The following is a 26,057-nucleotide window of genomic DNA, read 5'->3' as shown; positions in this document are numbered from 1 at the left end:
TGTAATTTTTTATCATAGGTACACTTCAACTGTGAGAGACGGAATCTAAAACAAAAATCCAGAAAATCACATTGTATGATTTTTAAGTAATAATTTGCATTTTATTGCATGACATAAGTATATGATACATCAGAAAAGCAGAACTTCATATTTGGTACAGAAACCATTGTTTGCAATTACAGAGATCATACGTTTCCTGTAGGTCTTGACCAGGTTTGCACACACTGCAGCAGGGATTTTGGCCCACTCCTCCATACAGACCTTCTCCAGATCCTTCAGGTTTCGGGGCTGTCGCTGGGCAATACGGACTTTCAGCTCCCTCCAAAGATTTTCTATTGGGTTCAGGTCTGGAGACTGGCTAGGCCACTCCAGGACCTTGAGATGCTTCTTACGGAGCCACTCCTTAGTTGCCCTGGCTGTGTGTTTCGGGTCGTTGTCATGCTGGAAGACCCAGCCACGACCCATCTTCAATGCTCTTACTGAGGGAAGGAGGTTGTTGGCCAAGATCTCGCGATACATGGCCCCATCCATCCTCCCCTCAATACGGTGCAGTCGTCCTGTCCTCTTTGCAGAAAAGCATCCCCAAAGAATGATGTTTCCACCTCCATGCTTCACAGTTGGGATGATGTTCTTGGGGTTATACTCATCCTTCTTCTTCCTCCAAACACGGCGAGTGGAGTTTAGACCAAAAAGCTCTATTTTTGTCTCATCAGACCACATGGCCTTCTCCCATTCCTCCTCTGGATCATCCAGATGGTCATTAGCAAACTTCAGACGGGCCTGGACATGCGCTGGCTTGAGCAGGGGGACCGTGCGTGCGCTGCAGGATTTTAATCCATGACGGCGTAGTGTGTTACTAATGGTTTTCTTTGAGACTGTGGTCCCAGCTCTCATTGACCAGGTCCTGCCGTGTAGTTCTGGGCTGATCCCTCACTTTCCTCATGATCATTGATGCCCCACGAGGTGAGATCTTGCATGGAGCCCCAGACCGAGGGTGATTGACTGTCATCTTGAACTTCTTCCATTTTCTAATAATTGCGCCAACAGTTGTTGCCTTCTCACCAGCTGCTTGCCTATTGTCCTGTAGCCCATCCCAGCCTTGTACAGGTCTACAATTTTATCCCTGATGTCCTTACACAGCTCTCTTGTCTTGGCCATTGTGGAGAGGTTGGAGTCTGTTTGATTGAGTGTGTGGACAGGTGTCTTTTATACAGGTAACGAGTTCAAACTGGTGCAGTTAATACAGGTAATGAGTGGAGAACAGGAGGGCTACTTAAAGAAAAACTAACAGGTCTGTGAGAGCCGGAATTCTTACTGGTTGGTAGGTGATCAAATACTTATGTCATGCAATAAAATGCTAATTAATTACTTTAAAATCATACAATGTGATTTTCTGGATTTTTATTTTAGATTCCGTCTCTCACAGTTGAAGTGTACCTATGATAAAAATTACAGACCTCTACATGCTTTGTAAGTAGGAAAACCTGCAAAATCGGCAGTGTATCAAATACTCGTTCTCCCCACTGTACATGTTTTGGAGAAGAAAAGTGTCGAGGTGAAAGAGATGAGATGGAGACATCACATGACAATTGCAGGAGAAAATTGGCAAGAGCAAAATACATCCTAGAGATGGTATATCCCTAGGCAGATGGGTTGCCTTTCACATGAACTATGATCCGACATAGTTCTGGGATTTCCAAGACAATAGAGGAGGAGATGAAGAGACCAATGGAGTTGTGTTAGACAAACACCAAATAGTGTGTGGATCAAGTGAGTAGCTGGAGCTGGAGATCCCAAAACAGCTGAAGGGCACGTGACCAGGAGTCTCCAGAAAGCCCAGAACAGTGGTGCAACAAGCGAGACCAGAGAACGCCAGGAGGAATAGCAGTAGGGAGAATGAGTTGGGGCAGAAAAAAATAGTTTCCATCCACCAGAGAGCAGAGGTGTTGAGGAACTAGTGCATGGCGATGGAGGATGTAGAGGGATCAAGACCAAACTGCAGAAATACTACTCACCCACAACAGAACATTTATTGCTTTCAAACAAAACGATCAAACCATTTGTTACACCTTCTTATTAGTCTGGTTGTGCTGCAACAGTTTTTTTTACAGCCAAGTACTTTGGTGACAACAAAGCTGCATTTGGCAGTAATAGTTTAAATAATAAGGGTCATTAAAAACATTCATTACAATTCGTGAGGAAATACAGCAGTGTGGTGAGGGGCATTCCAGTTTAAGTACTGCATTTACAGAAATCAGAAAAGGCAAACGGAGAAAACTAATACTGACAGAAATAGACAGAAAACAAAGAATGTCTTTCACACAATAAATATGACTAGTTTGATTACATCTATAAACAAAATCTGATTTAGGCCACCATAAGTAAATGGTTGTCGATCAGAAACACAAATCCGTAGCTATCCTACAAAAACTCCATAATATTGGCTAAGAAATAATAGGTGCATTAATTGCATTTTAAGAAACATTGTATTGCTTCTCTTCTGTGCACATAAATCCAACCTGTTTTAGAACGCATACAGTAGTTAGTGCGCAGTTTTACGCTTAAGCGTTCAGCTCACTTCATGAACTGTTTCCTTAATTTCTCCAAAATAAAGTAGATTAACAAACATGTACAGACTAAAAATGACGCTTTCAAACATGAAGTTAGATTTTATTTTGTGAAAAAGTATTTATGTGCTTGTTTTTAAAAAGGTCAAAAAATTGATGTGATAAAAATAAACTGAGGCACTTCTATGGTATGATTTGGCTTTGCTAAAATAATTGTGAAGGCTAAGAGACATGGATCAATAGTTAGCCTAATAGATAGCCAACTTAAGATGTTGACATGCTAGGAACCCAAGGCATTATGCCTACTCAATGTAGTGTGCGTATAGTACAGGTATGTTTGTAATTATGCATCTGAAAAACTGGGTTGGTAGTGCTATAAACAGCATTTGTGACCTGATTTTGAAATGCTAGAGTAATCCCTTTTTCCTTGTTGACAAACAAAATCAATAAAGTTAAACGCTTCATATATTGTACAGAAATTCCTCAACAAAAGAAGTATCCTTTGAAAATATTCTATAATGTACAAGCTAGTTCAACCCGTTGTTTCAATCAGAACAAAACTGCTACCTCGATGGCATTTAATTTTACACGTGTTCCTTGGTTTTATCTTTTGCCAAAATTGTGAAACTTGAAGACTGACACCATGATTTGTGTTTTCATTTCAGCTTTCAACGACTCCATGATAAATGTAAACCGATTGACTGCAGTGTAGTCCAGTGGGCCAACAGGGATGAGTCTATGAGTAACTTGCAATGACTCATGACGATCACATACATTGGTTTAAATTAATCAAACAAATGTTCAACTCATCAACGAAATCCATCCTACGAAAATACCTTGCCATCAAATGCAACTACTTTATAAGCCTAATGGCTCATAATACATTTTCAGAAGATTATCTGGTAGCTCAGTTGGTAGAGCATGGCGCTTGCAACGCCAGAATAGTGGGTTCGATTACCGGGACCACCCGTACGTAAAATGTATGCACCCATGACTAATTTACTTTGGATAAGAGCGTCTGCTAAGTGGCATATATTATGAAATAGAGAAGAAAGGTTTTCAGAGTTAGAGATCAACTTAAATCATGCTGATGATGCATGTTGTAATTGACTCGAAACCAGAAAGATGGTTCACATGCTGTTAAGAGTCTGTGGTGTTGGTTTGTGCTTCTTTTTTCTTGCGCTCATCATCATCCCCTAGGAATAGCAGGGGGAACATTCCCAGAATGCATCCGATTGTGACTCCAATGCCTTTTCCCTGCACACAACGGGAGAATAATAAATGTCTATTAGTTTTTCATAAATCTTTGAACAAGGATAGCTAGTAATCCAGGTATCCTCTAAATATCTCAAATTGATAGGGCCAGTTTCTCATAACCAGATTAAGATTTTTAGTCCAGGAGTAGGCCAGCCTATAAAGATAATAATTTCTAAATCACTCACCATGTGGGAGCTAACCCTGGTCTGCCACATGTCCGCCTGCTTGGGGGTCACGTCAGGAACCTGCATCCCTAGCCTGGAAGCTAGAACTTCCACGTATCCTGCAAGACTACCCACAGAAGGACACTATAAGAAACCCAGCCATGGTAGTCATGTAAAACATTTTTATTACCATTCCATTTCAAGGTCAAATTTGAATTTTCACAGAAAAGAAATTCACACACTCATTTCATAATCATACCTGTCTACCCAGTAACTTGTGATGCCCCACCCCTGAAGTACTTGCACGGCTTTGATAGTTCTATCACAGACTAAATGTTAGACATAATGGAGGAGTGATTGGTCCTCTTACCCAAGTCCTGCCAGGTCTGAAACCAGGTTCCCAAGAGCTGCAGCTGTAACAGAAGAGGAATAAGAGGGATTTACGCAGTCTTTCAACCAAACGTTTCTCAAAATTAGTTCAATCATTTTCAATACAATATAACTGCTCCTTGCTGAGCTGATGTTGTGCCATGATGATTTTTTTCCCAGAAGTTGAGCCACTGTCTCTACAGTTTGCAATCAGATCAGTGTACTGAATTTTATTATCACTCCATTTCATTAGCATCAGTGAGCTCTCGACAGTCAGCCACAATATGGAACTGTTTCGATCTGGCTGTTATAAACCCTGACAGCATCATGAAAATGCTGCTTGTGCAACACACTGGGATAAGGAGCAATCATAAATTGCACTGTGGTGAGGATGTGTAGTGGCACTATTTAATAGCACGTAGTAAATTATGGATGAGACAAGCCAATATAAGCACAGCGCATTCAAGTAGATCGATGTGTAATAATATGAGCCAGCATTAGACAGCACTGACTCTGAGAATTGGATTTGGCAAGCATCTATATGTTCTTGTACTCACTGATTAAACCATTATTTCTTGGATTGTGCTGATAATGCAAAAGTGAACCCCAAGGTGCTAGAGTGGTCCAGGAATTCTGTTCCACACACTAGTGTTGCATCCCAAAATTGGTTTTTGTTTTGGTGTACCAAAAAGTATTTTGAGGGAGCATAAGCGGTATGTAAGTATCTCAGTCTAACGAATCAGAAGCCTTGCAACAGCAGTTGTTTGGGACTGATAAGATGTGCTCAAGGCTTTCGACTCTGTCAACCACCGCATTCTTATTGGCAGACTAAATAGCCTTGGTTTCTCAAATGACTGCCTCGCCTGGTTCACCAACTACTTCTCAGATAGAGTTCAATGTGTGAAATCGGAGGGCCTGTTGTCTGGACCTATGGCAGTCTCTATGGGGGTGCCACAGGGTTCAATTCTTGGGCCGACTTGTCATGTGAATTTCTATCTCTAATTCAACCTAAGCTTGAATCATTACCAGAGGTTGTAAAGCTCTGGTTTTAATCATCAATGATTCAAGGTCCACAATCCACAAGTAATTATCGGTATATTTATTCATGGAGAGCTCTGGTCAAAAACACAAACATACTGTTTTTATACCCCTTGACAAACAAAGGCACTATGCTCCTCCCACCTTTAGGTGGCTTTCTTAAAACAGTTCCCGCCTTCTTCTTTACCCTTGAATGTTTAGTAATGTTAGTGGGTTGACACTACATGATAATTCGAATATCGTATACACATTTCTACTGTATTTGGGGTGAAATCTTTTAGTCATTATTTTTAATACACAAATTAATCTATCACGACTCTTTTCTCCGTGTATATCAATGATGTCGCTCTTGCTGCTGGTGACTCTCAGATCCACCTCTACGCAGACTACACCATTTTGTATACATCTGGCCCTTCATTGGATATCCATCCTGCCCTTCAAAAGTTTTTGAAAGCCAAGTCAACAAACAGATCACCGACCATTTCGAATCCCACCGTACCTTCTCCGCTATGCAATCCGGTTTCCGAGCTGGTCACTGGTGCACTTCAGCCACGCTCAAGGTCCTAAACGATATTATAACCGCGATCGATAATAGACAGTACTGTGCAGCCGTTTTCATTGACCTGGCCAAGGCTTTCGACTCTGTCAACCACCGCATTCTTATTGGCAGACTAAATAGCCTTGGTTTCTCAAATGACTGCCTCGCCTGGTTCACCAACTACTTCTCAGATAGAGTTCAATGTGTCAAATCGGAGGGCCTGTTGTCTGGACCTATGGCAGTCTCTATGGGGGTGCCACAGGGTTCAATTCTTGGGCCGACTCTTTTCTCTGTGTATATCAATGACGTCGCTCTTGCTGCTGGTGACTCTCAGATCCACCTCTATGCAGACGACACCATTTTGTATACATCTGGCCCTTCATTGGACACTGTGTTAACAAACCTCCAAACGAGCTTCAATGCCATACAACCCTCCTTCAGTAGCCTCCAACTGCTCTTAAACACTAGTAAAACTAAATGCATGCTCTTCAACCGAACGCTGCTTGCACCCGCCCACCCGACTAGAATCACTACTCTCGACGGGTCTGACCTAGAGTATGTGGACAACTACAAATATCTAGGTGTCTGGTTAGACTGTAAACTCTCCTTCCAGACTCACATTAAGAATCTCCAATCCAAAGTTAAATTTAGAATCGGTTTCCTATTTCGCAACAAAGCCTCCTTCACTCATGCTGCCAAACATGCCCTCGTAAAACTGACTATCCTACCGATCCTTGACTTCGGCGATGTCATTTACAAAATAGCCTCCAACACTCTACTCAGCAAATTGGATGTAGTCTATCACAGTGCCATCCGTTTTGTCTCCAAAGCCCCATATAATACCCACCACTGTGACCTGTACGCTCTTGTTGGCTGGTCCTCACTACATATTCGTTGCCAAACCCACTGGCTCCAGGCCATCTATAAATCACTGCTAGGCAAATCCCCGCCTTATCTTAGCTCATTGGTCACCATAGCAACACCCACCCGTAGTCTGCGCTCCAGCAGGTATATCTCACTGGTCATCCCCAAAGCCAACACCTCCTTTGGCCGCAATTCCTTCCAGTTCTCTGCTGCCAATGACTGGAACAAATTGCAAAAATCTTTGAAGCTGGAGACACTTATCTCCCTCACTAACTTTAAGCATCAGTTGTCAGAGCACCTTACCGATCACTGCACCTGTACACAGCCCATCTGAAATTAGCCCGCCCAACTACCTCATCCCTATATTGTTATTTATTTTGCTCATTTGTACCCCAGTATCTCTATTTGCACATCATCTCTTGCACATCTATCATTCCAGTGTTAATACTAATTGTAATTATTTTGCACTATAGCCTATTTATTGCCTTACCTCCATAACTTGCTACATTTGCACACACTGTATATATATATATGTATTTCTGTTGTATTTTTGACTTTGTTTTGTTTTACCCCATATGTAACTCTGTGTTGTTGTTTTTATCGCACTGCTTTGCTTTATCTTGGCCAGGTCGCAGTTGTAAATGAGAACTTGTTCTCAACTGGTTTACCTGGTTAAATAAAGGTGAAATAAAATAAATAAATAAAAAACCGGGCAAAACCCGAGACAGAGGGGATGAGTGAATGTGGTCTGAACTCTGTGGAGGAGGCTGTACTGTCGATTGGACAGAGCACCTGCCTTGTGATCAATCAGTGACTCAGGAGGAATGGTGCTGGAATGTATATCGGCCATTTTACGGGCTCCTGACCAATTTATTTTGTGTGTTTTTTTTGCGCTGATCTTAACTTTTTTTGTACCTAATGTTTCCACCACCGGTTCCTATGACTGAAAATAGCTTCTGGACAAAAGAGCTTCTGGACAACAGAGATCACTAACCTCGATTTGGATGAAAAGTTCTACTTCAACGAGTCGGCGGCACAGGACATATTGCTCACCCCGGACCAGGCCCTAATCCCCAACACTTGGAAGAGAAAGAGACGTTAATAATAATAATAATAATAATAATAATAATAATCAGGCCACCCTGATTAAACTACTTTGGCGAGTAAATAAACCCTCTGTTCTATTGGTGAATGTACAATCACTGGAGAACAAACTGGACAAGCTCCGTTTGAGACTATTCTATCAACGGGACCTAAAGAACTGTAATATCCTATGTTTCTCTGAAACTTGGCTGAACAAGCACATGGATAATACACATCTAGCTGGTTTTTCTATGCATCGGCAGGACAGAACGGCAGCTTCGGGTAAGCTCAAGGGGGGTGGTGTGTGTCTATTTGTTAACAACAACTGGTGTGCAATTAAGGAAGTCTCTAGGTTCTGCTTGCCTGAGTTGGAATACCTCATTATAAGCTGTAGACCATACATTTTACCAAGAGAGTTTTCATCTATATTTATCGTAGCTGTCTATTTACCACCACAAGCCGATGCTGGCACTAAGACCGCACTCAATGAGCTGTATAAGGCCATAAGCAAACAAGAAAATGCTCATCCAGAGGTGGCACTCCTAGTGGCCAGTGATTTTAATGTAGGGAAACTGAAATCCGTCTTAGCTCATGTAATACCTTGCTAAAACCAAGTATAGAGTTTATTTGTTATAATTCATTGGTATTAGATTTAAAAGGTGATCGAATAGCTCCTGATTTGTAATGTCATTAATGCATTTCTTTTGAAGCAATGTTTTAAAAAAATGTACAAGTGAATAGGTTGGTTTACTTTTAAGTTTAAGTTTCCCACGTATCTCGTTAAAGTTTTGACCAATGAGGTAACTTGCTGGGAAAGAAAAGAGAGGGAAAGGTTTAAAGAAGGGAGAGGAGAGACGTTATTGGGGTTGGTGAAGGAAAAACGACCAAAGGAAACGATAAAGAGAAAACAAAACCATACCTACAGAGTTTTTTTTAAGGGAAATCCTGATTTTATTTCTATAAGAGAGTGTTTATTATTTCGTTAAGAAAGACCTAGTGGAGACTGAAGCTGCCGTCGCATTGTGGAGACATTCGACATCCTAGAGGTTAGCCTAGCATCGTGCAAGACTTGGAGAGAATTGCTTGTGACGATCAACGAGTTCGGGTTTCCAACGGATGTCTGTTGCTGCTACCGAGTACTGGCTGCATTGATAGCTGTGTTCGCTGTGGATCTTGTGAGGACACCTGCACGGAACTACTATATTTTGCTGAGGCATTATCTACAAGTAGTGAGTAACTACAAATGTGGGGTGGACTTCGGGACTTTATGTATGTCGTAATTTTTTTATGAGCTCCAACGCGCGCCCAGGGTTTAAGCAAGCTTGCAAATAATTTGGACATGGGTTGTGGAAAAATCATTGGGGTTTATTATTTTTATTTATTTTGATGTGATACATTGAAAATTTGATTAATATAGATCTTGAACCTTATGTCTGTTGTATTGGTGGAGTCATTTACTGTTTCAGTTTCATTTAATGCATGGGAAAGCATATCCTTATAATAATAACCAAGTCTATAATCATTCTATCTGAAGTTAATACCCTATTTGTCATTCACCCTAGCAAGTTTACAATAGGGATTCTTATTGGAGATGTCCTTCTCACCTAATATCCCATGCTGTTCAGATATTCTAAATAAGGTAATATTGTGAGAGTCAAATTCTAGCCTGGTGAGAGGGTTACACTTATTTCTATCAGCATGTCACCTGTGCAACTAGAGGTGAAAACACTCTAGATAACCTTTACTCCAAAACAGAGACGCATGCAAAGCTCTCCCTCGCCCTCCATTTGGCACTTCTGACCATAACTCTGTCCTCCTGATTCCTGCTTACAAGCAAAAACTAAAACAGTAAGTACCAGTGACGCGCTCAATACGGAAGTGGTCAGATGAAGCGGATGTTAAACTACAGGACTGTTTCGCGAGCACCGACTGGAATATATTCCAGGACTCATCCGATTACATTGATGAGTTTACCACATCAATCATCGGCTTCATTAATACTGTAAGTGCATTGACAACATCGTCCCCACAGTTACCATATGTACATATCCCAACCAGAAGCCATCAAACAGGCAAAGCGTCAATACAGGACTAAGATCTAATCTGTGATCACACTCTCCGTAGCCGATGTAAGACCTTTAAAAAAAGGCTAACATTCACAAGGCCGCAGGGCCAGACGGATTACCAGGACGCGTACTCAGAGCTGACCAGCTGGCAAGTGTCTTCACTGACATTTTCAACCTCTCCCTGACCCAGTCTGTAAAACCTACATGTTTCAAGAAGACTACCATAGTCCCTGTGCCCAAGAACACCAAGGTAACCTGTCTAAATGACTATCGCCCTGTGGCACTCACATCTGTAGCCATGAAATTCTTTGAAAGGCTGGTCATGGCTCACATCAACACCATCATCCCAGACACCCTGAACATACTCAAATTCACATACCCCCCCCCTTCCCTCTCCCACCTGGAGAAGAGGAACACCTACGTGAGAATGCGGTTCACTGACTGCAGCTCAGCGTTCAACACAATAGTGCCCTCCAAGCTCATCACTAAGCTAAGGACCATGGGACTGAACACCTCCCTCTGCAACTGGATCCTGGACTTCCTGATGGGACGCCCCCAGGTGGTGAAGGTAGGAAACAACACATCCGCTACGCTGACCCTCAACACAGGGGCCCCTCAGGGGTGCATGCTTACTCCCCTCCTATACTCCCTGTTCACCCACGACTGCGTGGCCACGCATGACTCCAACACCATCATTAAGTTTGCCGATGACATGACGGTGGTAGGCCTGATCACCGACGACGATGAGACAGCCTACAGGCATGAGGTCAGAGACCAGGCAGTGTGGTGCCAGTACAACAACCTCTCCCTCAACGTCAGCAAGACAAAGGAGCATAGGGCCGAGCATGCCCCCATTCACTTCGATGATGCTGTAGTGGAGCGGGTCGAGCGCTTCAAGTTCCTCTGTGTCCACATCTCTATGAATGTATTATGGTCCACACACACCAAAACAGACGTGAAGTGGGCACGACTATGCCTCTTCCCACTGAGGAGGCTGAAAATATTTGGCATGGGCCATCAGATCCTCAAAAAGTTCTACAGCTGCAACACTGAGAGCATCTTGACTGGCTGCATCCTCACTTGGTAAGGCAACTGCTTGGCATCCGACCTTAAGGCGCTACAGAGGGTAGTGCGTACGGCCCAGTACATCAGGGCTCCCTGCCATCCAGGACCTCTATACCAGGTGGTGTCAAAGGAAGGCCCTAAAAATTGTATTATTCCTAGTTATATGTACATATCTACCTCAATTACCTCGTACCACTTCACTTTGACTCGGTACTGGTACCCTGTGTATACAGCCAAGTTATGATTACTCATTGTGTATTTATTATTACTTTTATTATAATGTGTTTTTACTTTTCTATTATTTCTCTATTTTCTTTTTCTCTGCATTGTTGAGAAGTGCCCGTAAGTAAGCATTTCACTATTAGTCTACACCTGTTGTTTACGAAGCATGTGACGAATAACATTTTATTAGATTTCTTTTGTAAGAACCATTACAATTATAAAAATTGAAGTAATGTTATTTTTCAGCAGGGTTTGCATGATTCAGCTTAGCACAGTTGGCAAACAACAGCTGGCAGAGCACACCAAAGTGGGTTAGATTATCATGGTATACTGCACACGGTCAAGATGCTGGGCTCAGGCCTATACTGTTTGAGACTCTGGGGACTCGGCATGGACTTCGGCAGAATCATATTACTCTGGGCTCCGGCTAATGGTACTCGGGCCAAGTCCACTTCAGTTTATCCGGCCCGATTAACTTTTTCAGGAGTAGGGCCATTTGAGGTTTTCATTCGGCAGGTGATGAAATACCAATAATAAAATAAAATAAAAGTGATATGTTTCACTTTCAAGTCATCTAATTTGCTAGGTCATTAAAAGCTAACATTTGTGGTCCTATAGCTATCAGAGATGGTCCCTAATTCAGAGAATCTGCAATGCTATAAATGCTTTTGCTTTTACTACAGGCTATGGCAGTGTTTTTCGTAGTTGCAGTCCACCCAATTGAAATGTGCACATTCACTACCATAACATTTGTTCTAGGCTACCAGCATGTAAGATAAACATGCACAATAATACAGTATGTCCTTACTAAAATGCACTGCCGTTAAAAATGCAGTAAAAATGCAGTACAATTAAATAATGGTTGTTCATTAATGATATCTGGTAGCTTGCTGTGTGTGTTGGCTTCTAATGGTAATATTTTGTCTGTGTTATCTAATTGCACTGTCTATTGTGCTGGGCATTTTCTTCTGTTCCACTGAATGTAATTTTGATGTTCTATTATGACTAACTACATTTGTTTTCAGAATTTAACAAATAACACATAGGCCTATGTCTTTTATTTCTATATCCTACTACACACCAGGATTTGCAAAACCCTCTTTTTATTGCATATATTTCCATAAATAATTAGCCAAAAATGATTGCACCTGAATTTGACCCTGAAAGCATGACTATTATATTTTCCCTTAAAGATTTTATGCAATTAACATATTGTGTGAAGTTCTTTTATTTTAATATCAGTAGCTAAATAAGGAGGTTGTTACACCCTGATCTGTTTCACCTGTCTTTGTGCTTGTCTCCACCCCCCTCCAGGTGTCGCCCATCTTCCCCATTATCCCCAGTGCATTTATACCTGTGTTCTCTGTTTGTCTGTTGCCAGTTCGTCTTGTCAGGTCTTACCAGCGTGCTTTCCTGTTTTCCAAGTGTTTATTTCCTAGTTTTCCCGGTTCTGACCATTTTGCCTGCCCTGACCCCGAGCCTGCCTGCCGTCCTGTACCTGCCTGACTCAGACCTGATTACAAACCTCTGCCTGTCCTCGACCTGCCCTTTGCCTGCCCCGTGTTCTAATAAATTGTTATTGAGAACTGTTCAAGCCCCCTTGGGTGCTGCCATAGATTTACATTAGAAGTTCCCATCCAAGAAGGCTCAAGATCATTGGCCACAGATAAAATGACATCAAATCACATTATATCTACCGTAGCTTTGATTGGACTGATCATGTCAACATCATACTTTGAAAATCTTAGCTAGCAAGCTAGACAAGCAGTCATCATCATGAATCATGTCGACAATCTACTGGCAAATCCTTTTCAATCCTTGTCATATGAAGAGAAATTATAGATAAAATGTATCGGTGCTCGTCTGCAATTTTACCTTTATTTAACTAGGCAAGTCAGTTAAGAACAAATTCTTATTTACAATGACGGCCTACACCGGCCAAACCCGGATGACGCTGGGCCAATTGTGATGTCAAGCAAAGAGGCTCCCAATCATGGCCGGTTGTGATACAGCCTGGAATCGAACCAGGGGGTCTGTAGTGACGCCTCAAGCACTGAGATGCAGTGCCTTAGAAAACTGCGCCACTCGGAAGCCATAAACTCGGGGGACATAAACATTATACAAGTTGGAAATCGCAAATTCAACAATGAGTGGTTTTTAAGGAATCAGTGGCTAACTGCAAGCTTTGCAAAGCAATCACTATTTTGCTTCCCTACCTGCTATTCGGTGGAGAAGGTGTGTGGTCCAAGTCTAGGTTTCCAAGCTTAAAAGGATAAACATTCACACACTGTCACGAATTCAGCCGAGGCTGCTCCTCCTCCTTGCTCGGGCAGGCTTCGGCGTTCGTCGTCACCGGAGTACTAGCTGCCACCGATCTATGTTTCTGTGTTCTACTTGTTTTGTCTATATTGCACACACCTGGTTCCAATTATGATAATTTGTTTCCCTATTTTACCCTCTGGTTCCCTCATGGTGTTGTGCGTGATTGTTTGTTGTTTTGTTGTGTTGTCATTGACATGTGAGTCGGTATTTTCTTCCCTGCGTGGAAGATATGTTTATTTACTTTTGTCAAGTAAAGTATGTCGTTGACTAAGTTCTGTTTCCTGCGCCTGACTCAGTCCTACCGCTACACACTGACGCATGACACCATGGGCCAGAAAAGTTGAATACATTGGCTATGCTGTCAATCCAGCATGACTTCTGCTCTGTTCAAAACATCTGGAAACTCGAAACTGGGAAATCTCAGACTTCAGTGAGTTCAAGACAACTGGGAACTCAGAAAGAAACGAGCTCCGACTGGGAAAATAAGTTTTGAACGGTCATCCAACTCAGAATTCCAAGTCGATCTTGTTTGATTCAGAGTTCCCAGTTGTCTTGAAAGCACCATATATCCAGATAATGCCAGAATGACAAAGTTTAATGACAAAATGTATCCACAAGAAGGACCGCCGTGCCACCTTCCTATTCAAGTGAGCACAGCACAACGGTGAGTCCAAAAATGTTGCTGCATAAATGATGTAATATGCCAGGGAGATATGTATACTGTAGCTAAGAAAGTAATACTAAGAGTATGTTGTGTAGTAAGCTGTTAGAAGCCAATGTGCCTCACCCTAATAATTTGATCCTTTTCCACCTCACAACTTAGCCTACTGTTCGGAGTTGGTTGTGCTCATATAGCCTGTTTTAGTGAAATTTCATCATCGAATATTGTAAGAGCTTTCATTGTCTGCTTATATGCCCCCTTTATTTATCCTACGGTTCTGACTTGGTGTACAGGGAGAATACTGTAAGAACGGCCCATGTTCTAAATTCTGTCGCTGTACATTTCAATCTCTATCTGGCGCGAAATTGAAAAACAATGTAACTGGGAATAAAAATGGCATGCCCATACTCCAATACACAATAATGCCTTGCGATCTTGAGGGCGCCCTTTTGCATCCCTCCAATGGTCCAAATGTGTCATTTACATTTAAGAAATGTAGCTCTAACCGCTAGGCTGCCTGCCTGCCGTATCTTTGCCAATATCATGGACAGTAATAGTTTGAGAACATTCCAAGATTTGAAGGACACATACAGTGGCTTGCGAAAGGATTCACCGCTCTTGGCATTTTTCCTATTTTGTTGCCTTACAACCTGGAATTAAAATGGATTTTGGTGGGGTTTGTATCATTTGATTTACACAACATGCCTACCACTTTGATGATGCAAAATATATTTTATTGTGAAACAAACAAGAAATAAGACAAAAAAACAGAAAACTTGAACGTGCATAACTATTCACCCCCCCCCAAAGTCAATACTTTGTAGAGCCACCTTTTGCAGCAATTACAGCTGCAAGTCTCTTGGGGTATGTCTCTATAAGCTTGGCACATCTAGCTACTGGGATTTTTGCCCATTTTTCAAGGAAAAACTGCTCCAGCTCCTTCAAGTTGGATGGGTTCCGCTGGTGTACAGCAATCTTTAAGTCATACCACAGATTCTCAATTGGATTGAGGTCTGGGCTTTGACTAGGTCATTCCAAGACATTTAAATGTTTCCCCTTAAACCACTCAAGTGTTGCTTTAGCAGTATGCTTAGGGTCATTGTCCTGCTGGAAGGTGAACCTCCGTCCCAGTCTCAAATCTCTGGAAGAGTGAAACAGGTTTCCCTCAAGAATTTCCCTGTATTTAGCGCCATCCATCATTCCTTCAATTCTGACCAGTTTCCCAGTCCCTGCAGATGAAAAACATTGTGGTGTTCTCGGGGTGATGAGAGGTGTTGGGTTTGCACCAGACATAGCCAAAAAGCTCAATTTTAGTCTCATCTGACCAGAGTACCTTCTTCCATATGTTTGGGGAGTCTCCCATGTGCCTTTTGGCGAACACGAAATGTGTTTGCTTATTGTTTTCTTTAAGCAGTGGATTTTTTCTGGCCACTCCTCCATAAAGCCCAGCTCTGTGGTGTGTACGGCTTAAAGTGGTCCTATGGACAGATACTCCAATCTCCGCTGTGGAGCTTTGCAGCTCCTTCAGGGTTATCATTGGTCTCGTTGTTGCCTCTCTGATTAATGCCCTCCTTGCCTGGTCTGTGAGTTTTGGTGGGCGGCCCTCTCTTGGCAGGTTTGTTGTGGGCCATATTCTTTCCATTTTTTAATAATGGATGTATAACCCAACCCTGATCTGTACTTCTCCACAACTTTGTCCTTGATCTGTTTGGAGAGCTCCTTGGTCTTCATGGTGCCGCTTGCTTGGTGGTGCCCCTTGCTTAGTGGTGTTACAGACTCTGGGCCCTTTCAGAACAGGTGTATATATACTGAGATCATGTGACAGATCATGTGACACTTAGATTGCACACAGGTGGACTTTATTTAACTAAATATGTGACTTCTGAAGGTAATTGGTTGCACCAGATCTTATTTAGGGGCTTCATAGCAAAGGGGGTGAACATATATGCACGCACCACTTTTCCGTTATTTATTTATTTTGAATTTTTTGAAACAAGTTATTTTTTTCATTTCACTTCACCAATTTGGACTATTTTGTGTATGTCCATTACATGAAATACAAATTCAAATCAATTTAAATTACAGGTTGTAATGCAACAAAATAGGAAAAACGCCAAGGGGGATGAATACTTTTGCAAGGCACTGTACACATTACCAGGCAACTCCTTTATTCTATACCTACAACTTACTGTAGGTCAGCTATGCTGTGGCTATTTGAAGAATCTCAAATATAAAATATATTTTAATTTGATTAACACTTTTTTGGTTACTGCATGATTCCATATGTGTTGTTTCATAGTTTTGATGTCTTCACTATTATTCTACTGTGTAAAAAAATTATAAAAAGAAAGAAAAACCCTTGAATGAGTAGGTGTGTCCAAACTTTTGACCTGTAGTGTAAGTGAATATGAACAACCCTTTAACTGGAACAGAATATCGAGGGATACATGTTGAATGGGTGGGGTAGGGGGAATGGGGTGGAGGCTCACTTATTTTTTCTTTATTTTTTTCTTATTTTCTCTCTGTGTATTGTTACTTTTTGGCTCTGTGATGCATTAAATTATATTAATTTGTGTTTAGTGCATGTAGCCTGCCCAATAGGAACAATTTAGAAAAAAAGCTAATAAAGAATTGGTCACAAAATAATATGTTGCTGATTTAAACTTTAATTGGTGACACTATGGAAACAAATAGAAATTTACATTTTACATTTACGTCATTTAGCAGACGCTCTTATCCAGAGCGACTTACAAATTGGTGCATTCACCCTATAGCCAGTGGGTTAAACACTTTACAAGAAATCTTTTTTTTTTTTTTTTTTTTTTTGGGGTGGGGGGGTAGAAGGATTACTTTATCCTATCCCAGGTATTCCTTAAAGAGGTGGGGTTTCAAATGTCTCCGGAAGGTGGTGAGTGACTCCGCTGTCCTGGCGTCGTGAGGGAGCTTGTTCCACAACTGGGGTGCCAGAGCAGCGAACAGTTTTGACTGGGCTGAGCGGTAACTATGCTTCCGCAGAGGAAGGGGAGCCAGCAGGCCAGAGGTGGATGAACGCAATGCCCTCGTTTGGGTGTAGGGACTGATCAGAGCCTGAAGGTACGGAGGTGCCGTTCCCCTCACTGCTCCATAGGCAAGAAATGTAATGAACAATGTTTTCAATATCCAACTCTATCCTCTGCAATACTTTTTACAATAGGTAATAAGCTGTAGTCAGGTGGTCATTACCAGGTTATGATGAGCTCTTAACTATGACCAGTAGGCTACATAATATATCACATAATATAGTGGTCAGAATTATGACCAGTTGGTCAGATAGAGGTCACAATTATGACCAACTGGTAGTATTGTGGCCAGAAAATACTTTATATTCTGGTCAGTAAAAATAAGTCTGTCTGATAAGAATTAATGAATTCTTATTCAGGTCGCAAACTGGTTGAAAAATGACGTTTTTCCCCCCCTCTTTTTATTGACCAGAGTATCATATATTTTTCTGACCACCATGGTCATAATTGTCTGTCCAGTTTGTCAAGAAGAAGAAGGAGCAGTGGAAAAGTAAAACGTGTATGTGTATGCTTGTTAGCATGTGACTATTCCTCTTCTGTTTGTTGACATTTGTTTGTTAATAAAAAAAAAATAATAATAAAACATAAAAAGAAGGAGCAGTGGAACGAGTCCTCGCCGAGTCGGTAGGGGCGTTGATGTTACTGTAAATATGTGACCAGAACGGGTTGTGCACGCCTCTCACTAACGTCACTCCAAACGAGGGCTGAAATATATTGAGCATGCGTGTAGATGTTCCTTGCTGATTTTTGACAGGAAAGGACAGGAAGGTAAGACTGTTTTGTCTATTGTGGTTTGTGAAGTTTTATGTGTTTTACCCTCTTATAATATAACACAGACAGAGGAATTCACGCTTTTTAATACCATGTCAAAGATTCACGTATTATTTGAAAACATACAATTTGCAAGTTGGCTAGTTTCTTGACTGCCAGTAGTCAACCCAGTTAGCCAAGTACACGTAAGCGTAAGCTTGGCATGCTGATTGTTTGTTAGCTAACGTTAGCTATCTAGCTGCTAACTGGCGTCTCGTAATGGTCATTTTGTCAGGCTGTGGCTAACGTTTTTTGACAAAATGGTTGACAATTTCTTTTTTGAAATTGCAGCTAGTTAGCTAACTAATCTTTCATTTTAACATCAGGTTGTAGATAATCTAGCTAGCAAGAACGTCAGCCAGCTAACTGCTGTAGCTAGCTAGCTATCCAGGACAAATCTCATAGCGCCTAGTTCAAAGTTGACACAATGGACACGTATACTTTCTTGAGTGAGTTGGCTGTATTTCGAATCAGAATATTGTGGTAGATTGGCCTATAATATATAACGTCAATAGCTAACGTTAGATAGCTGTATTTAATTATCCAATACTATGTTGAAATCTTTTAGTTTTGACACGAATGGATCAAATATTGGGCCTTTTATCCTCGCTTAGCTAGCTAGTTGGCACTTCGTTTTTGCTTATCATACAAAGTGAATGAGTTTGTTGACAATATTTAGAAATATAACGTTAGGCACATAGCTAGATATGCTACTTGTGTATCATTTTGTCAGGGATCAATGATGCTTTGAAGCAACTGAAATACGTACGCTACTTTTTCACTGTAATGCCACGAGAGTATGTATTGACCACTCTTCCTACTCTATTGCAGATGAGGGCCCTATACGTGTTTGCTCTGCTGGCTCTGCTGGGTCTGGGGACAGGAGAGGAGGGGGCTCGTCTGTTGGCATCGAAGTCCCTGTTGAACCGTTATGCCGTTGAGGGCCGTGATCTCACACTGCAGTACAATATCTACAACGTTGGAACCAGGTATTGAAAAACGACATTGAGTGCGTTAAGACAAGCCATTGAATGTCAGTGTCTGTGTGCTGAAAATGAATCTACAGTTTTTTTTTGTTTGTGTCCCAATTCTGTACCCTTATCCCAAAGTGTGCGGTTTCACAATCCGCCTTAACTCATTCTGAATACACTCTCCACAGTGCTGCCCTAGAGGTCGAGCTGTCTGACGACTCCTTCCCCCCTGAGGATTTCGGCATCGTCTCCGGGATGCTGAACGTGAAATGGGACAGGATCGCTCCGTATCCTTTTAAAGCCACAATCCTAAAACATGTTTCAGCCCAACGGCTCCTAAGCACCATTCTTTTTCAATGAAGCCCACATTGTACTCTGTAGTCTTATTGCAGTTTCTCAAGTTCAGTTGTCAAACACATTCCACGGATGGCAGTCTGCGCGTTTTCACTCCTCCCTTAAACTTGATTGATGAATTAATTAGTAAGGAACTCTCCACACCTGGTTGTCAAGGGCTTAATTGAAAGGAAAAACCTGCAGACACTAGGCCTTCATGGAATGAGTTTAACACCCCTACTCTAATTGTTTATACCTTAACCCTCCCCAGTGCCAGCAATGTCTCTCATACTGTGGTACTGCGCCCCCTGAAGGCCGGATACTTCAACTTCACATCTGCCTCCGTCAGCTACCTGGCTCAGGAGGGAGGACAAGTTGTGGTAAGGGAGAGGAGAATCATCTATGCAGATCAGGGCCTGTATTCATTAAGCGTTTTAGGAGTACTGATCTAGGATCATTTTTTTCCCTTTTACATCATAATGAATAAGATGATGATCCTAGATCAGCACTCCTACACTGATATGCTTTATAAATACAGGCCCTGACCTGGGTTCAAATACTATTTGAAATCTTTCAGATACTTTGAGCATTTGCTTAAGCACTGGCATGTGGTCAGGGTTTGAACTTTTTGTGCTTTTGTATTGGTTGCATTGCAACAGGCATGCGCCATCAAGCAGAGCTGAAATATTTGAAATTATTTCATATAGTATTTGATCTCCGGTCTGATGCAGACTCCGTTCTCTACTGCTCTCTCCACCCTGGAACTTTTTCTCTGCTACATTAACGTGCAGAATGTAGCCTAACACCCACTAGCCTATTAGGCTGGTGTTATTTCCTGGCAATGGTTTTTATGCATTGTGTACTTGCACACTTCCTGTTATGGATTTCTAATAATTGGAAACTCCCTCTAGTTAATTCAACTAAAGACTGATGCAGAGTAGTGATGTTTGTTACCTTTTGAGGAAATTAAACTCCCTTCTACCTTTTTCCTTCAGGTTGGCTACACCAGTGCCCCCGGACAGGGTGGGATCTTGGCTCAGAGGGAGTTTGACAGGCGTTTCTCCCCCCACTATGTAAGTCATTTGTCCTTTCAAAGCATTGTGTTCTAGTAGACTTCTCTCAAATACCTCTTAAAGGAGTGCTTGGTGATATACCTCATATTTGGACAGAGTTTTTAACTTGATGCCCTTTGGGCTGATTTCCTGTACCCAGATTAAGCTTATTCCTAGTCTTAAACGCATGCTCAATGGCGACCCTTTATTGGAAGTGCTTTTTACTCTAGGAATGTGTCAATCTGAGTCCAGGAAACCAGCCTTTGTTGTTCTTAGATGCAGAACCTTCTTGACAAAAAGCTTCTGATTACTATATTGGACAGAGGCATAGCCTAAAATATCCTTGCAAAAATACATGGCCTTAGTATGTTCCTCAGAAAGAACCAGACTCTCCATTTCTTGGCATACATATAGTTGCTCAGTACTTATGTTTGTAATGTATGGAGTTAGAACAAAGCCAGTGCTATGTCTTCGGTACTAGTGTGTTATCGTCTGCTTGTCCTATCCTCAATCGCTGGCACACTTGAAAATAACTGACAAGGACTCTGTTTACCAACCAGTTACTAGCCACCCCAAACAAAGACTACAAACAACCATGGTTAATTTTGTTTTATTCTCCACTCTGTTTGTATAAAATGGAACCCCACTTCAGTAGGGTTTTGCACGATCATTTTTGTCCTGTTTTTAATGGACAAGTTCAAGAAGTACCTCCCCGTTTTCAAAATGTTTTCTTGCTGAATTTGACCTAAGCCTTGAATTGGCTGTGACATCACATCTCCCTCCCTCACCCCCTTCTCTCTCCCTCCAGCTGGACTGGGCCGCCTTCGGTGTAATGACCCTCCCCTCCATTGGCATCCCCCTGCTCCTGTGGTTCTCCAGCAAGAGGAAATACGACTCACCCAAGGCCAAGAAGAACTGAACGCTATACTCTCCACTGTGGAACTAGCTAGGGATGGGGTTAGGGTTTAATAACTTGTACCTTTTCACACTATTGTGCTGACAAACTGTGCTGGCTCAGATATTTTCTTGTCACTTTGTCCTTTACAGCATAGTTTTTGCAACCATGCTGGATGTGTAAACAGACTAGTGCTGTACAGCTCGGCTCAGTAGTGTGAAAAGGGTATTAGTAGATCGGGAGGGGAGTGACAGTAAAACATTTTTTTTTTTAATAACATAATTACCCATATTGGGGGTAAAACAAAACATGAGTGATCTGGGAAGATGTGCTTCCTTGTGATTCGGAGGTATGAGCTTTGTGGACTATAGCGATCGATGATGGGCTAGAGGTTTCATTGCTGGTTATTCTATTCCATACACGCACATGCATTACATACAGTACACACACAAAGTCCCACTACAGCCGCAATGCAAGAATGACATGAACGGCTGCCTTTTTTATTTTGTATTATTTTATAATTAATTTGTTTTGAAACCCTCCACGGTAATTTCTACAGAAAAAAGTCTTAATTCCCAGGCGGTTTGGAACTTCGTCATGTTTGGGAAATAAACAAGCTGGGTTTTATAAAGTGAGATTTTTGTATTTTTACCATTTTCTCTTTCAATCTTTTTGTGGGGTAGTGCGCAAGTGTACACTTCAAGGGTAGGTCGGGGCACAAAATGAAGCTTAACTTCTGTAGATGCATTTTTGTCACACAGAGACTTGACATTCAGGATGGTCTCAAGCCTCTAGTTAAATAGAAAATATACCTTGATCTGTTGATTTAAGTGTACAGTAAGGCTTACTTCTGAATATATTGGGGTTGTCAGTATTTTGTTCACAATGATAATTGAGAGAGGGTCTTGGGTGAAGAATGCTTAAGGTTTATAGTTTGATATAGGGTGGTCATTTTTTTTGGTTTTCAAGAGGAGTTGTATTATAGGGTCTTTAGTAGTTAGGCTTTGCGCTGGTTGGCCTCTCTGGTATCTGTTCGTAGATGCTGTTGCCCTGGTCATCGGTCAAAGGTTGTTTTGAACGAGGTGGCAGAAAGATCCCAGGTCGGGATGAGGAAGAAGACAAGATAGGATCTCCACATCTCTAGAAAAATGTATTGGAGAAAAAAAGATGCGTCTATAAACTGAAACCTTATCAAAGTACTTCTATATAAAATATTTTATCTAACATTTTCAAACTACCTGCCAATCTACCAATATGTAATTTTTAATCAATTATTGACAAAGCCTGATTAACATCAGTTATTTACAATTCCATTAGCCTATTTTTTTTCTTTGTTGACAACCTCTTACCAAAATGGTTTAGATAATATATGCATAACAATATAAGTTTGGTGTTCCAGTACCTGCACATTTCCGTCTGATCGAGGGGGGTGTAAAGGCCGGTTGAGGGCTGTCCTGGCTGGAAGGGGAACGTGACTGGGGGCCTCTCTTGTTCTTCTTAGGTTCACCTCTGAGTAGAGGTGATGCTGGGGATCTGCAAATGAGAGCGGATATATTGTAATACATGTATACAGTCATATATGTTCATTCTTGGCATGGAGAAAAACAAGTGCTCAATGGGGCTGTATAAATAGAACATAAAACTAAGGAGCAGCTAAAACTTATACGGAAAAGTGTGTAATGGGTAATTTTAGGTCGAATCAGGCATGCTGTGCCTTGCTCAGGCCAATAACAATACAACCCCTGAAAGACAAGTGGCTAGTCTTGTCTTTCACCTCGCTCACCTGCGCTCCTCTCGGCATCCCGCCAGCACCCCATGGCATAGAAGTCTAGGTGTTCCTTCGCCTCTTCTTCTTCATGTTGGACCAGATGAGGGGTTTCCTCGTAGGTGTGCAGGGGCTCCAGCTTCCAGTAGCCCGTGTCCCCTGCGGAGCCACTGCTCGTGAGCGGGACGGAGGACGCTGCCGCCCCCTTCTGGCCTGGAGGGTTGTCCACATTGACTTTGGGAGTTATGTCTGCTTGGGAAAGCATGCTTGGTGGCTTGTTGACCCGGGCGTACAGTGCGTCGGTGGCGTCATCACCCCTCCCACATCCTCCTGCACAGCTAACGCCAGGTTTTGTCACATCTTGAGGGGGGGGGGTCAGATTTGTCACCTGGAAAAAAATTGGTAATGTAGTCCATAAATCCATTAATAGCATTTACTTTTTGAGTGGGTATAACTTACAAATGTTAAAGTGAGGATAGTTCCTCACCTCCATCAGTTTCACAAGCTGGCTTTCTGGTAGAGAACAGGACTTCTTGAGCACCTTCCTCACCACAGCATACTCTGGTGTCCCGTCGTTGGTAGGGGCTGAGCTGGCCAATATCTCTTGAACTTGGACAGTGTCAGGAGCCGAGGGTGCAGTTGATGACAGTACAGTGGCTTCCTTTTCGGTCACTTTCGTTGTCTCTCCACCTTTATCCTGCAACCCCAGTTTAACTGTACCCTCACAAGTTTCACTGGACTGAGAGAGAGAGAGGAAAAGAGAGGCAGAAAGATTGAGAAACAAACTTGCAGTTGAGTTTACCTAAAAGGATAGTTTGCCACAAAATGTGTTTGTTAGATGTTTATAGGCTAATTAGATGGTGCCAATGATTATTTCCCTTTCGTTCATGAAGGTGGCATGGGGTGTGGAATATGTACTCGGCACCTCGTCACAGGGCGTGTTGAGAATCTCGTTGAAGGGCCCCACGGGATTCTGTGTGTAGTAGCTGACCAGCTCCTGCAGGCTGCAATGGCGACTTTCCTCCCCAGCGATGAGGTAACATGCCCCTCTGCCACCCTCTTCTTCCTCTATGATGAAATGGCGGCATCTATCCTTTCCTCTGGGGGGAAAATGATGTGTCTATCCAAAAATGTCTTTAGGTTTGCGTGTGTATGGTGTGTGTGTGTGGTCTGTCATGACTTTACCTGTACGAGAGTACAAAACCAATCTTTGACTCGCTGAGCCTGAGCAGAAAACAGCCCTGCTGCTTGTCCTTAAGAAGCTCCTCTGCCTCCCTATCCAAACAGTCAACACACACACACACACACAGAGACAGAAAGAAAAGTGAGAACAATTCAGCTTTAACAAACTGAATAAGCTGTACAAACACAGCACGTATGTGTGTACAATTATGTGTCTTTGCTTTGACTCGTGTGTGTCACGCATTATTCAGTCCCCTCTGGTGCTGAATAACTATAAAGTGGTTCCATTGCGGAGTAGTCTCTCTGAACTATTTTCTCTTTTTACATACATAGCCGCAGGATGTAGGGGTGCTCAGGGTGCTGCAGCACCCCCAGAATTAACAAATAAATAAATAATAAAAATAACATTTTTGATCACAAAAGTAGTGCACTGGGCCTTTAATAGTCCTGTATTTGCAGTCCGATGAAGCCTTCTGCAGCATAAGGCTGCCCCCCCCCCCCCCCCCCCCCCCCCCCCCGTGTGAATGTGTTTGAATATATATATTTTTCTTTTTTTGTTAGGGGGAAGATCAGCTATAATATTGCAGATAGATTGTAACTTCCATCAATGTAATTGTCTGCATCACTTCCAATCCCCCATATGTTTTTTTTTTCTTCTCGCATATATACACATATATATATACAGTGGGGAGAACAAGTATTTGATACACTGCCGATTTTGCAGGTTTTCCTACTTACAAAGCATGTAGAGGTCTGTAATTTTTATCATAGGTACACTTCAACTGTGAGAGACGGAATCTAAAACAAAAATCCAGAAAATCACATTGTATGATTTTTAAGTAATTAATTTGCATTTTATTGCATGACATAAGTATTTGATACATCAGAAAAGCAGAACTTAATATTTGGTACAGAAACCTTTGTTTGCAATTACAGAGATCATATGTTTCCTGTAGGTCTTGACCAGGTTTGCACACACTGCAGCAGGGATTTTGTCCCACTCCTCCATACAGACCTTCTCCAGATCCTTCAGGTTTCGGGGCTGTCGCTGGGCAATACGGACTTTCAGCTCCCTCCAAAGATTTTCTATTGGGTTCAGGTCTGGAGACTGGCTAGGCCACTCCAGGACCTTGAGATGCTTCTTACGGAGCCACTCCTTAGTTGCCCTGGCTGTGTGTTTCGGGTCGTTGTCATGCTGGAAGACCCAGCCACGACCCATTTTCAATGCTCTTACTGAGGGAAGGCTGATCTTACTGATGGGGCCAAGATCTCGCGATACATGGCCCCATCCATCCTCCCCTCAATAAGGTGCAGTCGTCCTGTCCCCTTTGCAGAAAAGCATCCCCAAAGAATGATGTTTCCACCTCCATGCTTCACGGTTGGGATGGTGTTCTTGGGGTTGTACTCATCCTTCTTCTTCCTCCAAACACGGCGAGTGGAGTTTAGACCAAAAAGCTATATTTTTGTCTCATCAGACCACATGACCTTCTCCCATTCCTCCTGTGGATCATCCTGATGGTCATTGGCAAACTTCAGACGGGCCTGGACATGCGCTGGCTTGAGCAGGGGGACCTTGCGTGCGCTGCAGGATTTTAATCCATGACGGCGTAGTGTGTTACTAATGGTTTTCTTTGAGACTGTGGTCCCAGCTCTCTTCAGGTCATTGACCAGGTCCTGCCGTGTATTTCTGGGCTGATCCCTCACCTTCCTCATGATCATTGATGCCCCACGAGGTGAGATCTTGCATGGAGCCCCTGACTGAGGGTGATTGACC

The 26,057-nt window shown here is 42.2% G+C and overlaps 3 protein-coding genes across 3 annotated transcripts; 1 reads left to right on the top strand and 2 right to left on the bottom strand.

Annotated features, from left to right (window-relative positions):
* Positions 1-3,033: 3,033 nt before the first annotated feature.
* Positions 3,034-4,474, bottom strand: LOC311132433 (transmembrane protein 65-like; the record flags this gene model as incomplete). The annotated part of the gene is made up of 3 exons (XM_084165725.1): positions 3,034-3,824; positions 4,010-4,115; positions 4,359-4,474. 3 exons carry the CDS (start codon positions 4,472-4,474, stop codon positions 3,708-3,710), a joined length of 339 nt encoding a protein of 112 aa, XP_084021851.1. The 3' UTR covers positions 3,034-3,707.
* A 13,478-nt stretch (positions 4,475-17,952) lies between these two features.
* Positions 17,953-21,971, top strand: ssr2 (signal sequence receptor, beta). Its single transcript, XM_084164850.1, has 6 exons — positions 17,953-18,043; positions 18,917-19,074; positions 19,245-19,343; positions 19,661-19,769; positions 20,385-20,462; positions 21,250-21,971. Exons 2-6 carry the CDS (start codon positions 18,917-18,919, stop codon positions 21,358-21,360), a joined length of 555 nt encoding a protein of 184 aa, XP_084020976.1. The 5' UTR covers positions 17,953-18,043; the 3' UTR covers positions 21,361-21,971.
* LOC311132432 (uncharacterized protein) lies at positions 21,036-25,564 on the bottom strand (the record flags this gene model as incomplete). The annotated part of the gene is made up of 6 exons (XM_084165724.1): positions 21,036-22,476; positions 22,739-22,869; positions 23,120-23,489; positions 23,589-23,840; positions 24,027-24,221; positions 25,538-25,564. The coding sequence occupies 6 exons, from the start codon at positions 25,562-25,564 to the stop codon at positions 22,327-22,329; spliced, it is 1,125 nt and encodes a 374-aa protein (XP_084021850.1). The 3' UTR covers positions 21,036-22,326.
* Between the last annotated feature and the right edge of the window lie 493 nt (positions 25,565-26,057).

The sequence above is a fragment of the Coregonus lavaretus genome (genome assembly GCF_964263955.1).
Source record: "Coregonus lavaretus genome assembly, chromosome: 7".
Lineage (NCBI taxonomy): Eukaryota > Metazoa > Chordata > Actinopteri > Salmoniformes > Salmonidae > Coregonus > Coregonus lavaretus.
The sequence above is the reverse complement of the archived record's forward strand: the minus strand, read 5'-3'. Positions and strand labels throughout refer to the sequence as shown.

What these genes read in the sequence shown, in the direction of transcription:
- ssr2 (XM_084164850.1), top strand. Translation starts at nt 18,917, where the DNA reads ATGAGGGCCCTATACGTGTTTGCTCTGCTGGCTCTGCTGGGTCTGGGG. An exon ending in AAATGGGACAGGATCGCTCC is followed by an intron (nt 19,344 to 19,660) that starts GTATCCTTTTAA and finishes AACCCTCCCCAG; the next exon opens with TGCCAGCAATGTCTCTCATA. An exon ending in GGCGTTTCTCCCCCCACTAT is followed by an intron (nt 20,463 to 21,249) that starts GTAAGTCATTTG and finishes CTCTCCCTCCAG; the next exon opens with CTGGACTGGGCCGCCTTCGG.